At 60.3% G+C, this 12,483-nt stretch overlaps 1 protein-coding gene across 2 annotated transcripts; it reads right to left on the reverse strand.

The window, feature by feature from the left end:
- Nucleotides 1–184: 184 nt before the first annotated feature.
- On the reverse strand, nucleotides 185–11,724 carry MVD (mevalonate diphosphate decarboxylase). 2 transcript variants are annotated; one of them, XM_050773726.1, is made up of 10 exons: nucleotides 11,575–11,724; nucleotides 7,074–7,144; nucleotides 6,327–6,441; nucleotides 5,849–5,995; nucleotides 4,511–4,710; nucleotides 4,068–4,142; nucleotides 3,611–3,829; nucleotides 3,102–3,217; nucleotides 1,497–1,608; nucleotides 185–807 (listed from the first exon to the last, which is right to left on the reverse strand). In XM_050773726.1, exons 1-10 carry the CDS (start codon nucleotides 11,642–11,644, stop codon nucleotides 727–729), a joined length of 1,206 nt encoding a protein of 401 aa, XP_050629683.1. In that variant the 5' UTR covers nucleotides 11,645–11,724; the 3' UTR covers nucleotides 185–726. The 2 variants fall into 2 exon arrangements, with proteins under 2 accessions (XP_050629683.1, XP_050629684.1); XM_050773727.1 differs by lacking the exon at nucleotides 4,068–4,142.
- Between the last annotated feature and the right edge of the window lie 759 nt (nucleotides 11,725–12,483).

Raw genomic sequence — 12,483 nt, forward strand, 5'->3', positions numbered from 1 at the left:
GGCTGCTCTGAGGGTCCCACCTGAGCCAATGTGGGGTGTGAGGGGAGCCCCTCTGGCTCTGTCTAGCCTGCCCCTCTCCTAGGCCCTCATGGGGCACACCGGGACTCCCTGGCAGGTCCCAGGGTCACTCAGAGCAGGAACACCGGAATGCTGGTTTATGAAACAAAAACAGCGGAAGGCAGGAGGCAGCAATGCTGGTTTATTCCCCCACGGCCACCAGGGCCACACTGGTGCCCACTCCTACCACCATTCCAGCCACACCTAGGCCTGGGGCAGGGTCTCAGCAGAAGTGCTGTGGGCAGCCACCATCTAAGGCACTTGGTGGTTTCCTGAGGCCCGAGGAGGCTGCTCCCAGCACAGTGACCCCTTCCCTAGTCCGATGGAGGGACACCACCTCCCCGCTGAGCTCCCGTCTCAGAGAACTGGGAGCAGCTGGAGCTGGGGTGAGAGAGCCCTGCAGCCCTGCTGCACCGAGGCTCTGCCAGCTCTCATACCCACCCCATCCCATCTTGGCAAAGCCCTGGGGCAGCTGAAGCACTCGGCAGGGAGCTCTCCTGACACCTGGGCAGCTGCAGGGCTCCCTGCACGGCCCCACAGCAAGCTGTCCATGGGCCCTGGGACAAGCCACCACCCACATGTCCCAGTAGTCCGGAGCCCACCACACCCGCTCCCTAGCTCTGGCGAGGCCACCCCTTCTCCACGTGGCGTGCGGTCCTGCTGAGGCGGTCAGGCAGCTGGCTTCGGCAGGCCATCAGGACCCAGGAGGTGGGCGCTGGGGTCGTCCAGGATTTGGGGTCCTGGCCCCACCTGGGGGTAGAGATCCATGTCAGGTCACCAGGAATGGCAGCACCTCATCCTGTGCCCAGCATCTGTAGGGGGCCGGACACAGGAGGGGAGCGGTGTGCCCCCGCCCTTCTGGTGGGTCCTGGTCAGAAGCTAAACCACCCACACGCAGCTCCCTCAGGCACAGCCGCCCCGCCAGCTGCCAGCCCCCGCCCAGGGCACTGCCTCCGTCATAGGGTGGACAGAGAACCACAGAGCCTGGAAACAGGCAGCCTGTGCATGTGGCCCCTGAGAGGAAGGTGGAGGCAACAGCTCGGGCGGCCGTGATCGCTGGATGCAGGCTTGGCTCTCGGGGCAGGTCGGAGAGCAGGAACCCTGGTCTGTTGGGGTGCAGGGCCCAGGGACCCCAGAAGCACCCACCCCAAGCGCTCCCTATTCAGGGGCCTGATGCTCCCCACCTGTCTCCCTGGGAGCTTGTGTCAGACTCGCCCTTCCACCCCCAGCCCAGCCCTGCTGCTCTGAGTATCGCCAGTGGCCTGTAATGTCCACTTTGAGAGCAAATGAATGAACAAAGGCTTTCTGGCTTCCTGCCTGAGACACAGTAGGGATAGGGACAGGGAGCCGGGCTGAGCCTGCAAGGGCCCTGGGGGCTGGGCAGGCCCCTCTGGCAAGAAAGGAAACCCCGAGAGTACCAGCCGAGCCCCAGGCCTCACCTGAGTGGCAATGATGTACTTGACCCCACCGGGGGTCGTCGGCTCCATGGCCAGCGCAGCCTGAAGCTCAGCTGAGAGAGGGGCCGGCCTCACCTGCAGCCCCTTCAGAAACCTGGAAAAGCAGGGCAGGGGCATGGTGAACACATCCATTTTTTTTTTTTTTTGAGATGGAGTCTCGTTCTGTTGCCCAGGCTGGAGTGCAGTGGCGCGATCTCGGCTCACTGCAAGCTCCGCCTCCTGGGTTCACGCCATTCTCCTGCCTCAGCCTCCTGAGTAGCTGGGACTACAGACACCTGCCACCTCGCCCAGCTAATTTTTTTGTATTTTTAGTAGAGACGGGGTTTCACCGTGTTAGCCAGGATGGTCTAGATCTCCTGACCTCGTGATCCTCCTGCCTCAGACTCCCAAAGTGCTGGGATTACAGGCGTGAGCCACCGCGCCCAGCCAACCTCCATTTCTCTAAGCGTCTAGAACAGGCAAGTCCAGAGATGGGAAATGCATTGCTGGCTGTCAGGGCTCAGGGAGTGGGAGATGGCAGGTGGCCGCTGTGGTGACAGGTTTCTTTTAGGGGTGATGAAAAAGTTAAGGAGGTGGCTCGAGGTGGTGGCTGCACAACCCTGTGAGTGTCCTCAACACGACAGGATTGTATGCTCTGGAATGGCTGAGACAGTGAATTTTAGGTTATGCGGTAAATAGCTATGCCCAGGCTGGACCCACGTCTGGCCAAGGCTGCTGCCACGCCCCATGGGGTAACAGCTTAGGGAAGTGCCCAGTTCAAGCTGGTGCGTTCGTCACTGTGTTCTGCAGAACAACGGAAGCCTGCAAGCCCCACCCGGAGCAGAAGCCACGAGCCTGGTGCTTCCCAGGAGGGCAGTCCTGGGGTGTGGGTCCGAGTCCATCCCACAGGGCAGGCCCCTGACCAGTAGAAGGTATTACTGCTCCCACCCAGGACAGATGCCCATCCCCACACGCTTCCACACACCCTTAAACAGGAGGCGCCCCTCACATTGAGAATCAGGCTCCATTAAAACAACGGGAGGGAAGAAATCAACAGCCCAGGAGCGAAAGGAGGCTGGGCCACGCTGTGCACCAAGGAGGGTGTACGTGGGGGCTCTGTGGCGCCAGGATGCAGCTGCCAGACGACCCCACCCCAGAAAAGACACCCAACTGCAGGGGCGGGGTCAACACCCAGCCGCCCTGACCGCCTCTAACTCACTTCGGTAAGAAGGCAGTCGGGGGCTTTGACTCCTTTCCTTCAAAATGTCACACACTTGTACGCGCTCCTGGGAATGCACATGTGTTTCCTCAGAAGCCACTGTTCTATAGGATAAGGGCCTGTGGGCTTCTGAGCTGCAGGGGATGCCGTCTCTCAGGAGGTGGGTGCGTCTCACACACGCCTGCACGGCCACTCTTTTTTCCCTGTGGACGTGGGCTGTGGGATGGCTCTGTGGGAACACCCTATCCGTGGCTCCCACACTCGGGGAATTGCCACCTGCCCTGGGACTCCCCGTCTCAGTGTCACAGCCTTCAGGTGCCTCCGTCTCTTCCGACCAGGGTTCCTGGCACCGTCTCCCAAAGAGGAGGCGGGGAAGGGTCCACACTCACGTGTCTCCATTCGAGCCCGGGGGAAAGCTGTGCCTCACAGCAGCCACAAACTCAGCCACAGTGTCGTCCAGGGTGAAGATCACGGCATTGGGGCCCGCGTCAAAGGTGTACGCCACCTGGAACCCACAGCAGTCACCCCGGCTGTTCACGTGGTGCCTGGCCCTTGTCCCCTCAACCCTCTGGTCTGCCAGGGGGCCCTAGGCTCTCCAAGAGCTCAGTCTAGGCCCTCAGGGCCACACTGGAGTGGAGCTGTGACCCCAAGTGCCTGGTACTTGACACCTCTGCCTGTGAACCCAGGAAAAAGGTGGTGGGGCTGTGACCCGAGCAAGTCAAGAAACAAAACAAAACAGAAGAACCCGGATGGTCAGTGAGCTCCGCACACAGCAGGGCCGAGCTTTCAGACACAGATCACCCTGCACGCGGCTCCCAGGACCGTCTCCACGGCAGCATAAGCCTAGACACGCGACACAGTGCGAGAGCGCAGCCTCTGCCCTCCCAGCCCGCGTCACCTTGGTGTCCCCGTGGTGGGCGTTGAAGCGGTGCACCAGGTGGATGATGCGCCAGGAGACGGCATTGAGGTACGAGATGGGCGGGAAGGTGTCGAGGCAGGTGGCGTGGAACTGGTTGCTGTCCTTCATGGTCAGCTGGGCGAAGCCGGGGAAGTCTCGCTCCCGGATGCAGCGGGTCATCTCCGCCATGCGCGCCGGCACCACAGCCTCGGCCCGGAACTGCAAGGCACGGGGTGTTTCCCATGGAGCCGCCGGGGGTCTCGACGGCAGAGGGTTCCAGGAGGGTCTCCGGGGTTGGAAACCCGGCTCAAGCCCCATCTCTGCATGTGGCTCCTCCACCTGGTCTTGGCGGGGCTGCCGCAGGTGTGAGAACGTTTGGGCCCAGACAGAGGCTGAGGGCAGAGTCGGGCACAAGCATGACTCCCAGGGCCCCGGGGCCACCTGCTCCTGGCCTCACCCGCAGCAGGGCGCTGGTCTCCACGCTGGCCCGCATGCCCACAGTACTGCCCGTCAGCTTCTTCTCAGCGCTCACCTGCACGGGGGAGAGACAGCCTGGGCCACAGCCTGCAGGAGGCCACCCCCAGGACCTCAGCCCCAAACACTCAGCCCTCCCTCAGCCAATGCGGGCAGCGGGGGTGGGAGTCAGTGCCACCTGCCTGGCCACGGAGGCCTCCCGGCCACAGCAGGGGCGACATGGGGCAACTTCTAGATCCCAGTGGGTGGTGGCGCCCGCCACGTGGGAGCACTTCCTGAGCACTCGACCACACATCTGTTTCTTTAGCATCCACTGACCCCAGGAGCCAAGCAAAGCCTGGATGGGGTGCCTTCACCCCTGCTCCCAGCAGCAGCCCTGACTAGGGACAGAGGCCACCCGGCTGCTGCTCCACCCGCCCCACTCACCACAAGGATGAGGACGCGGAGTTCAGGCCAGTGTGACTCGGGGGCCACTTGCCGGGCGACGCTGTCCTTCCCATCAGTCTGCTCTCCCATCTGCCACTCCACAAAGCCCCCATACAGGCTCCGGCAGGCGCTGCCTGAGCCCCGGCGAGCCACTTCTGAGAGGTCACTCTCCACGCCGTAGACACGGGCCAAGGTGTAGGCTGCAGGCATGGGGATTCCGGGGAGGGTCCTCAGAGCTGCCTGGGCTGTGCTCCCTGACAGCTCACTGCCCCGGGACTGTCACACACCCCACGGCAAACGGGGATTTCCAGATGACAGGGCTTCTGGGCCATCAGCCTTCGAGGGCAGCATTCACCAACCCAGCCATCTGTCCCCGCCCTCCACTAAGAGCGCCCTCCGCTCTTGGACACTCTGTTCACAGCCTGCAGAGCTTGTGGCCTGAGACAAAGGTGACAAAAGGTACCTGCGGCAGAGCGGGAAGCCCCCTGGGGGATGTGGAGAGAGGGTCCCCTGGGGGACACCGAAGCTGAGCTTGGAGGGTGGGAAGGAATTTTAAGGTTGTGTGGGGCAGGGACTGATGCCAGGACATAGCTGGGCTCCATAAGACGTGCCCCTGCCCACCCAGCACAGGAGCCACCTTCTCCCCTCGGTCCACAGGGCTCCAGCAGGGCGACCCCACCTCCAGGTCTGGTCACCCATGGCCCTGGTCACTGAGGGTGGTTCAGGGAAGGCACTGGAGCCCAGGTGGGCCAGGAAGCATCATCCCTGGAGTTGAGGGGTGAAGATACTGTGAGGCCACCACCATGGGAACGGGCTCTGCCACTGGGTGAGAAGCCGCCAGAAAGTGGCCTGGGGCCAGCAGAGAGCTGGGTCTGGTGGGGCCTGTAACCAGCTGTGCCCATTGGAATCCTCAGTTATGTGAGCCACAAACCATCGCTATTTTAGGTCTGAGCCAGTCTGAAGTGGTTTCTATCACTGACGACCTAGAGGGGCTCCACAAGGAGCAACTGGAAGATGTTTCTATTTTATGTAGAGATGGGGGGGTCTCACTATGTTGCCAAGGCTGGTCTTGAACTCCTGGACTAAAGTGATTCTCCCCCATAAGCCTCTAAGTACTGGGATCACAGGCGAGAGCCCCGCGCCAGCTGCAACTGGAAGATGAAAATGTTCAGATATGCTCTGGGAAGAGACTGAACAACTCCAGAGAGGCCAGGGAGGCCTGGGGTGTGGGATGCTCGTTCAGCCACGCCCGGCAGTGGGCCCCCTGACCCGGGAAGAGCGTGAAGCGGCTCCTATGCCCGCAGCCCAGAACCCCTGCGTGTCTCTGTCGGCACCCACCTAGGCAGGCATAGCCCGCCGCCGAGGAGGCCAGGCCTGCAGCCGTGGGGAAGTTGTTCACCGATGCCACGTGCACTTTGCAGCTGAGGCTGGAGGACAGTGGGTCCCCATCCCACGCGTTCCTCCGCTTCCGGGCCAGGCGGCGGACTGCAGACACGATGAGACAGTGTGTGGCCCAGCCGTCAGCACCCTGCCCGCCCTGCTCCTGCCCACCTGCCCGGGTCACAGCTGAACACCAGGCCTCTGCCTGCCAGACTCCTCATGGAGAGTTTCTTCCCCAGGAAAACCCTAGACTGACCCAAGCCCAGCGGGAATTGAAGTGGGGCCACTGCCCTGGAGCTGGGGGTCCAGTGGGCATGTCTGGTTCCCAGCCACGTCGCCTGCTGCCTCAGGAGGGGCCCAGAGGCAGAAGCGCTTTCTGGATGCTCGGACCCTGCTGACAACAGGGAGGGATGGGCTTGCGGGGACCCCAACTCACTCTCCCGCAGGCAGGCCTGGAGCCGCGGCTGCCCCACGTCCTCCTCCCGGCCATTCAGCCAAATCCGGTCCTCGGTGAAGTCCTTGCTGATGACAGCTGTTGTGGTGGTTTTTAACTGAAAAGGAAACCCAGGGCCACCTCAGAGGCCAGCATTGAGGACCGATGCCAGCCAGGTATCCCCTTCTACTGAGAGAGCTTCGTGGCTGCCCACTCGAGCGAGGCCCCCCTGCTGAGGGCGGGCGGGGGGAAAAGGCCAGCCTTAGCTGGGCAGTGGGGAAGCCTGTGGCGGAGGAAAGCGTGGGCCACACCTTGTGGAGCAACCAGGCCTTGTCCTGAATAAAGAGACAGGGACTCCCAAGGGAGCCCCTGGGGCACAGTGTGCACATGTGTGATGAGACCTGGGGGCACGTGTGTGCTGTGCTGAGCTCTCCTGACACTGGGAGATGGAACAGACACTGCGCGCTGCCGGGAGTCGTCGCTGAGCCATCTCATCCTAGCCTTGAGGTAAAAAAGCACCAATTTTTTTTTGGTTTCAGAGACAGGGTCTCACTGTCACCCAGGCTGGAGTGCAGTGGTGTGATCATGGTTCACTGTGGTCTCCAACTCCTGGGCTCAAGAGATCCTCCCACGTCAGCCTCCCAAAGTGCTGGGATTGCAGATGTGAGCCACTGCACCCAGCTGGTACCAACTGTTCTACAAACGTTCTGGAAATGGCACTGTGGTGTTTTGTCGTCAGTCCACACGTACCTGGTCCTGGTGCAGAGTGACGCTCAGGGAGGAGTTGATGGGCAGAACCAGCTCTTCATCGCGCTTGCCCCCTGTAATGAACAGCCAGGGCCAGGCCGGTGGGCTTCCCGGCCCACCCTCCCCCAGTATTCCCCACAGGTGCCCCCACCCCCCACCCACAGCCCCCACCCGCCTCGGTCCTGTCTCTCACCACACATGTGTGGCCATCCTCTTGCTAGACCCCTGCCTGCAAGAACTGCTCCCCGCCCCACTGAGCTCAGGCTCCCACCACAGAGCTGGAGGCCAGCCAGCCTCCCTCCCCACTCCATGCTCCTTCATCATCATCTGTGAGTGCCCAGGTGCAGAGCGCTCTGACCGCGGCCTGCCTCCCCTCCACCTTCCCAAACAAGAGGAGCCCAGCTCTGAGAACTCCTCAAATCTCACTGCTCATATTCCCCGGGAACATCCGGGATAAACCCCTTTCTGCCCAGCACGGCCATGGGACAGCAAGATAAATCAACCTTCCGGAAAGTCTGAAATGAAACGTTTGCCTGGCGAGCGCTGCGCAGTGCTTCAGCTGAAGTCTTATTTCACCGCGTCTTTGCTAAGCACACAATCTGCTCGGTTTTGTGAGAGGGGAGGTCTCTGGGGATGGCGGACAGCTCCAGGGGTGATAAATGCGGACTCCTGGGAAAGAACCACGCTCTGCAGTTCGCAAGGCTCTTTCTCACACAGCACTGAGTGGCCCTTGTAGGCAGACGCGGCTGCCCTGAGAGGCCGGCAAACCTCTGCTTTCAGGAAGGTGGGCCGGCGGACTTCTCCGTCTGTCTCCCACTGAGGACAACTAAGACCCTGGACATCACAGGTGAGATTCTCACGGGTGACAGAGGACAGCTGTGGGACAGGGCAGGAGGAGCCCCCGGGCTTGCTTTTCTGTCCTGCCTGCCCTAGACCTAGCCCTGCAGAAGCTGGAACTGCCAACCAAAGCCAGCCTTCCCTAGCAGGACCGGGAAGGACAGCCTAGCAACACAGAAACAGAGTCCCGGCCCGGCACAGTGCAGTGGCTTGCGCCGGTAATCCCAGCACTCTGGGAGGCCGGGCGTGGTGGCTCACACCTGTAATCCCAGCACTTTGGGAGGTCGAGGTGGGCGGATCACCTGAGGTCAGGAGTTTGAGACTAACCTGACCAATATGGTGAAACCCCGTCTCTACGAAAAATAGAAAAATTAGCCAGGCTGTGGTGATGCGTGCCTGTTATCCCAGCAACTCAGGAGGCTGAGGTGGGAAAATCGCTTGAACCTGGGAGGCGGAGGTTGCACTGAGTCGAGGTGGCACCACTGCACTCCAGCCTTACTTACTCCAGCCTGGTGACAGAGGCAGACCCTGTCTAAAGAAGAAACGGATTCCTCCCACACTCCAGGCTGGAACGGTGCCCCCCCTTTCCCTCCCTGAAGCAGTGGGGACTTTCACCTCCCCAGGAGTCAGTGGAGAGCACACAGGGGCCTGGACCCCCCTGACCTGCAGTCTCTTATCAGAGGCCAAGTAGACACTCAGGAATTCCTGAGGGCCTGGTGGGGATGGGGCAGCGGTGGTGGGGAGGGAACCTGGACTTCTGCCTCCTTATCATGAGCCAGCACCTCCTTCTCCACCGGCGTGCTATCAAAAACCAGCTCAAATGTAAGGTTTAAAGAAGACCAGAGTCTCTGAACGTTACAAGAAAATGGACAAGTTTCCATAAAAATCACTGTCGGCCAGCCGCAGTGGCTCACACCTATGATCCCAGCACTTTGGGAGGCTGAAACCGGCGATCACTTGAGGTCAGGAGTTTGAGACCAGCCTGGCAATATGGCAAAACCCTGTCTCTACTAAAAATACAAAAATTAGCTGGGTGTGGCGGTGCACACCTATAGTCCCAGCTACTCGGGAGGCTGAGGCAGGAGAATCGGTTGAACCCAGGAAGCGGACGTTGTGGTGAGCCAAGATCGTGCCATTGCACTCCAGCCTGGGTGTCGCAGTGGGAGTCCATCTCAAAAAAATAAATAAAAGGGCCGAGCGCGGTGGCTCACGCCTGTAATCCCAGCACTTTGGGAGGCCGAGACGGGTGGATCACGAGGTCAGGAGATCGAGACCATCCTGGCGAACACGGTGAAACCCCGTCTCTACTAAAAAAATACAAAAAAATAGCCGGGCGAGGTGGTGGGCGCCTGTAGTCCCAGCTACTCGGGAGGCTGAGGCAGGAGAATGGCGTGAACCCGGGAGGCGGAGCTTGCAGTGAGCTGAGATCCGGCCACTGCACTCCAGCCTGGGCGACAGAGCGAGACTCCGTCTCAAAAAAAAAAAAAAAAAAAAACAAAAATAAATAAAAGGCCAGGTGCAGTGGCTCACGCCTGTAATCCCAGCACTTTGGGAGGTCAAGGTGGGCAGATCACGAGATCAGGAGCTCGAGACCAGCCTGGCCAACATGGTGAAACCCCGTCTTTACTAAAAATACAAAAATTAGCCGGGTGTGGTGATGCGTGCATGTAGCCCCAACTACTCAGAAGGCTAAGGCAGGAGGATTGCTTGAACCTGGGAGGCGGAGGTTACAGTGAGCCAAGATTGTGCCACTGCACTCCAGCCTGGGTGACAGAGCAAGACTCTGTCTCAAAAAAAAAAAAAAGGAGAAAACCCAGAAACAGACCCAAACAAGCCCAGCTGATTTTTTTTTTTTTTTTTTTTACAAAAGTGCAAAAGCAATTCAATGGAGGAAGGGTAGCCTTTCTGTGCTAAATGGACAACCTTGGATCACAGACAAATATAAAAGGCAATCCTATACAACTCAGAGAAAAGCAGAAAATCTTCAGGACGTAGGGCTACGCAAAGAGGTCTTAGACTTGACATCAAAACTGATACGCTGAACTTCTTTAAAATGAAAAACTGGCTCTTTGTTAAGAGGATGAAAAGATTAGCTAGTTTGGGAGACAGTATCTGCAAACCACGTGTCCAACAGGAGACTAATATCTAGAACACCTATTTTATTTTTTTTCAGTAGAGACGGGGTTTCACCATGTTGGCCAAGCTGGTCTCAAACTTCTGACCCCAGGTGATCCACCCACCTCAGCCTCCCCAAGTGCTGTGATTACAGGCTTGAGCCTGCGCACCCAGCCTATAATGTATAATGAATTCTCAAAACTCATAGTAAAAAAGCAAACGATCCAGTGAGTGCATGGACACAGGACATGAACAGACATTTCACTGAGAAAACCCACAGATGGCAAATAACCACAAAGAAAGATGCTCCACATCACTGGCCAACAGGGAAATGCGAATGAGGAGCACAGCACCCTGTCAGCACATCCCTACCAGGACGCGGCTAAAATGAAAAACAGCAACTCCACCAAATGCTGGTGAGGATCTGGAAAAACTGCGTCATGGTAGGGATGCAAAATGGCCCAGCTACTCTGAAAAACAATTGGACAGTTTTTTTTTTTTTAAAGTATATATATACACACACATGCATATACGTATATGCATATATATATCTACCATCTGACCCAGCAACCGCACTCCTGGGCATTTATCCCAGAAGAATGAAAATGTATGTTCACACAAAAACCTGTACACATTTTATGGCAGCTTTATTGGTAAGGGAAATACAAAAAAATTAGCCAGGCATGGTGGCGGTGCCTGTAAAAAAAAAAAAAAGAAAAGAAAAGAAACAAAGAAAGAAAACCTCAGATGCTCTTAACGGGGTGAGGCCTTGGCTAAGAGGGTGGTCCATGGAGTCCACGGACTGGCTCAGCAACAGAGGGGCAAAGCACTGATACGATCGGGGGCACGTCCACATTCTATGCTGAATGAAATAAGCCAAACTCAAAAGATACTGGGTGGGCCACATACTGTGATTCCAGTTTCGGAACATTTTGAAACGACGTTACAAAAATCAGTGGTCAGCGGCGGCCAGGTAACCCCGGCGGGAGGGGAGGGGCGTGGCTATGAACGCGCAGGTGCGGACCGGCCTCCCCCGCAGGGATGTGGGCTGAGGACCCCCGTTCCCGCTCCTTGGAGGTTACCATTGGCAGAAACGGGGCGAGGGAGGGGCACAGGGCCTCGGGCTGGGGGGCAGTGGCGCGATCTCGGCTCACCGCAGCCTCGACCTCCCGGGCTCAGGCCATCCTCCCGCCCCAGCCGCCCCGGTAGCCGGAGCCATAGACGCGCACCACCACGGCGGATTCTTACGACTCGTGGGAATCGATGATTGATGATTTCGATAAAGTTCGGTAATCGCTAATGGGCAGGCGCGGGGCGACCCTGCAGGGGCGGCAGCCGTGGCGGGGGAACAGGTGGCGCCGAGCCCGTCACGCGGAGAAGGAGCGCGCGGCCCCGCCCGACCACCGCCGCTCCCCTCCCTGAGCCTCAGTTTCCCCGTCTGTCGAGGCCCTGGGAGAGCAGGACGGAGCGCGCCGCCGAGTCAGCGCGCGACCCCCATGGACCCGGCCTCGCTCCCGGCCATCCCCGTCCCAGGCCGGCCCGCGACACTCACAGTACTTGATGACCGCGATGTTGACCGGCGCGGTACAGGTGACTGCCGCCAGCGGCTGCTCCGAGGCCATGGTCCCACCGCGCGGCGCCCCCAGCTCCACAGCCACTTACGGCCGGCGATCCCACCCCAGAGGGCTCTGCCGCCTCACGCGCTGCCACAGGATTGGCCCGTGAGAGCCCGGCAGCTCGCGCGCCGACCAATCAGCGGCGAGTCTGACGCACGCATTTCCTCTCAGCCAATGGACGGGATCGGACGATGGGCCGCTGACGTGGGTCCGCCCCACCTCCTGAGGGTGCTCGCCAGGCCTGAGGGGGTGGTGTCTGCGCAGGCGCGGTGTGCGCAGGTGCGTGGCGTCGGCGTCGGGGCTCCAGGGTCTGGGCGCTGCGAGGTGGGCGCTGTTGCCTTTGGGGGCTCCGCGACTGTCTGCTGGTGCTATGCGGGGTGTGCGGCAGCTGTGCGGGGGCCGTGAGGCGCTGTGGGGGGGCCGTGAGGCTCTGTTTGGGGCGCCGTGTGAGAGGCTCTGCGGGGTCCATCAAGGGGCCGTGGGGCGCTGTGCGCGGCGCTGTGTGGGAGGCTGTGCGGGGGCCGTGGGGCGCTGTGCGTGGCGCTGTGTGGGAGGCTCTGCGGGGGCCGTGGGGCGCTGTGCGGGAGGCTGTGCGGGGGCCGTGGGGCGCTGTGCGCGGCGCTGTGTGGGAGGCTCTGCGGGGGCCGTGGGGCGCTGTGCGGGAGGCTGTGCGGGGGCCGTGGGGCGCTGTGCGTGGCGCTGTGTGGGAGGCTCTGCGGGGGCCGTGGGGCGCTGTGTGGGAGGCTGTGCGGGGCCGTGGGGCGGTGTGCGGGGCTGAGGGGAGGGCGGGTCGCGCTGTGCCCTCCATGAAGCTCTCGTATGGCCCCGCTGGGTATGGGGGTGCA

The sequence above is a fragment of the Macaca thibetana genome, chromosome 20 (assembly GCF_024542745.1).
Source record: "Macaca thibetana thibetana isolate TM-01 chromosome 20, ASM2454274v1, whole genome shotgun sequence".
In the NCBI taxonomy this organism is placed as follows: domain Eukaryota; kingdom Metazoa; phylum Chordata; class Mammalia; order Primates; family Cercopithecidae; genus Macaca; species Macaca thibetana.

Excerpts from the sequence above, each read along its gene's own strand:
- MVD (XM_050773726.1), bottom strand. The coding sequence starts at position 11,644 with ATGGCCTCGGAGCAGCCGCTGGCGGCAGTCACCTGTACCGCGCCGGTC. Across the intron at positions 4,711-5,848 it reads GGCGGGCTATGCCTGCCTAG|CCTACACCTTGGCCCGTGTC; the intron begins GTGGGTGCCGAC and ends CCATGCCTGCAG. Across the intron at positions 808-1,496 it reads AGTACATCATTGCCACTCAG|GTGGGGCCAGGACCCCAAAT; the intron begins GTGAGGCCTGGG and ends CTCTACCCCCAG.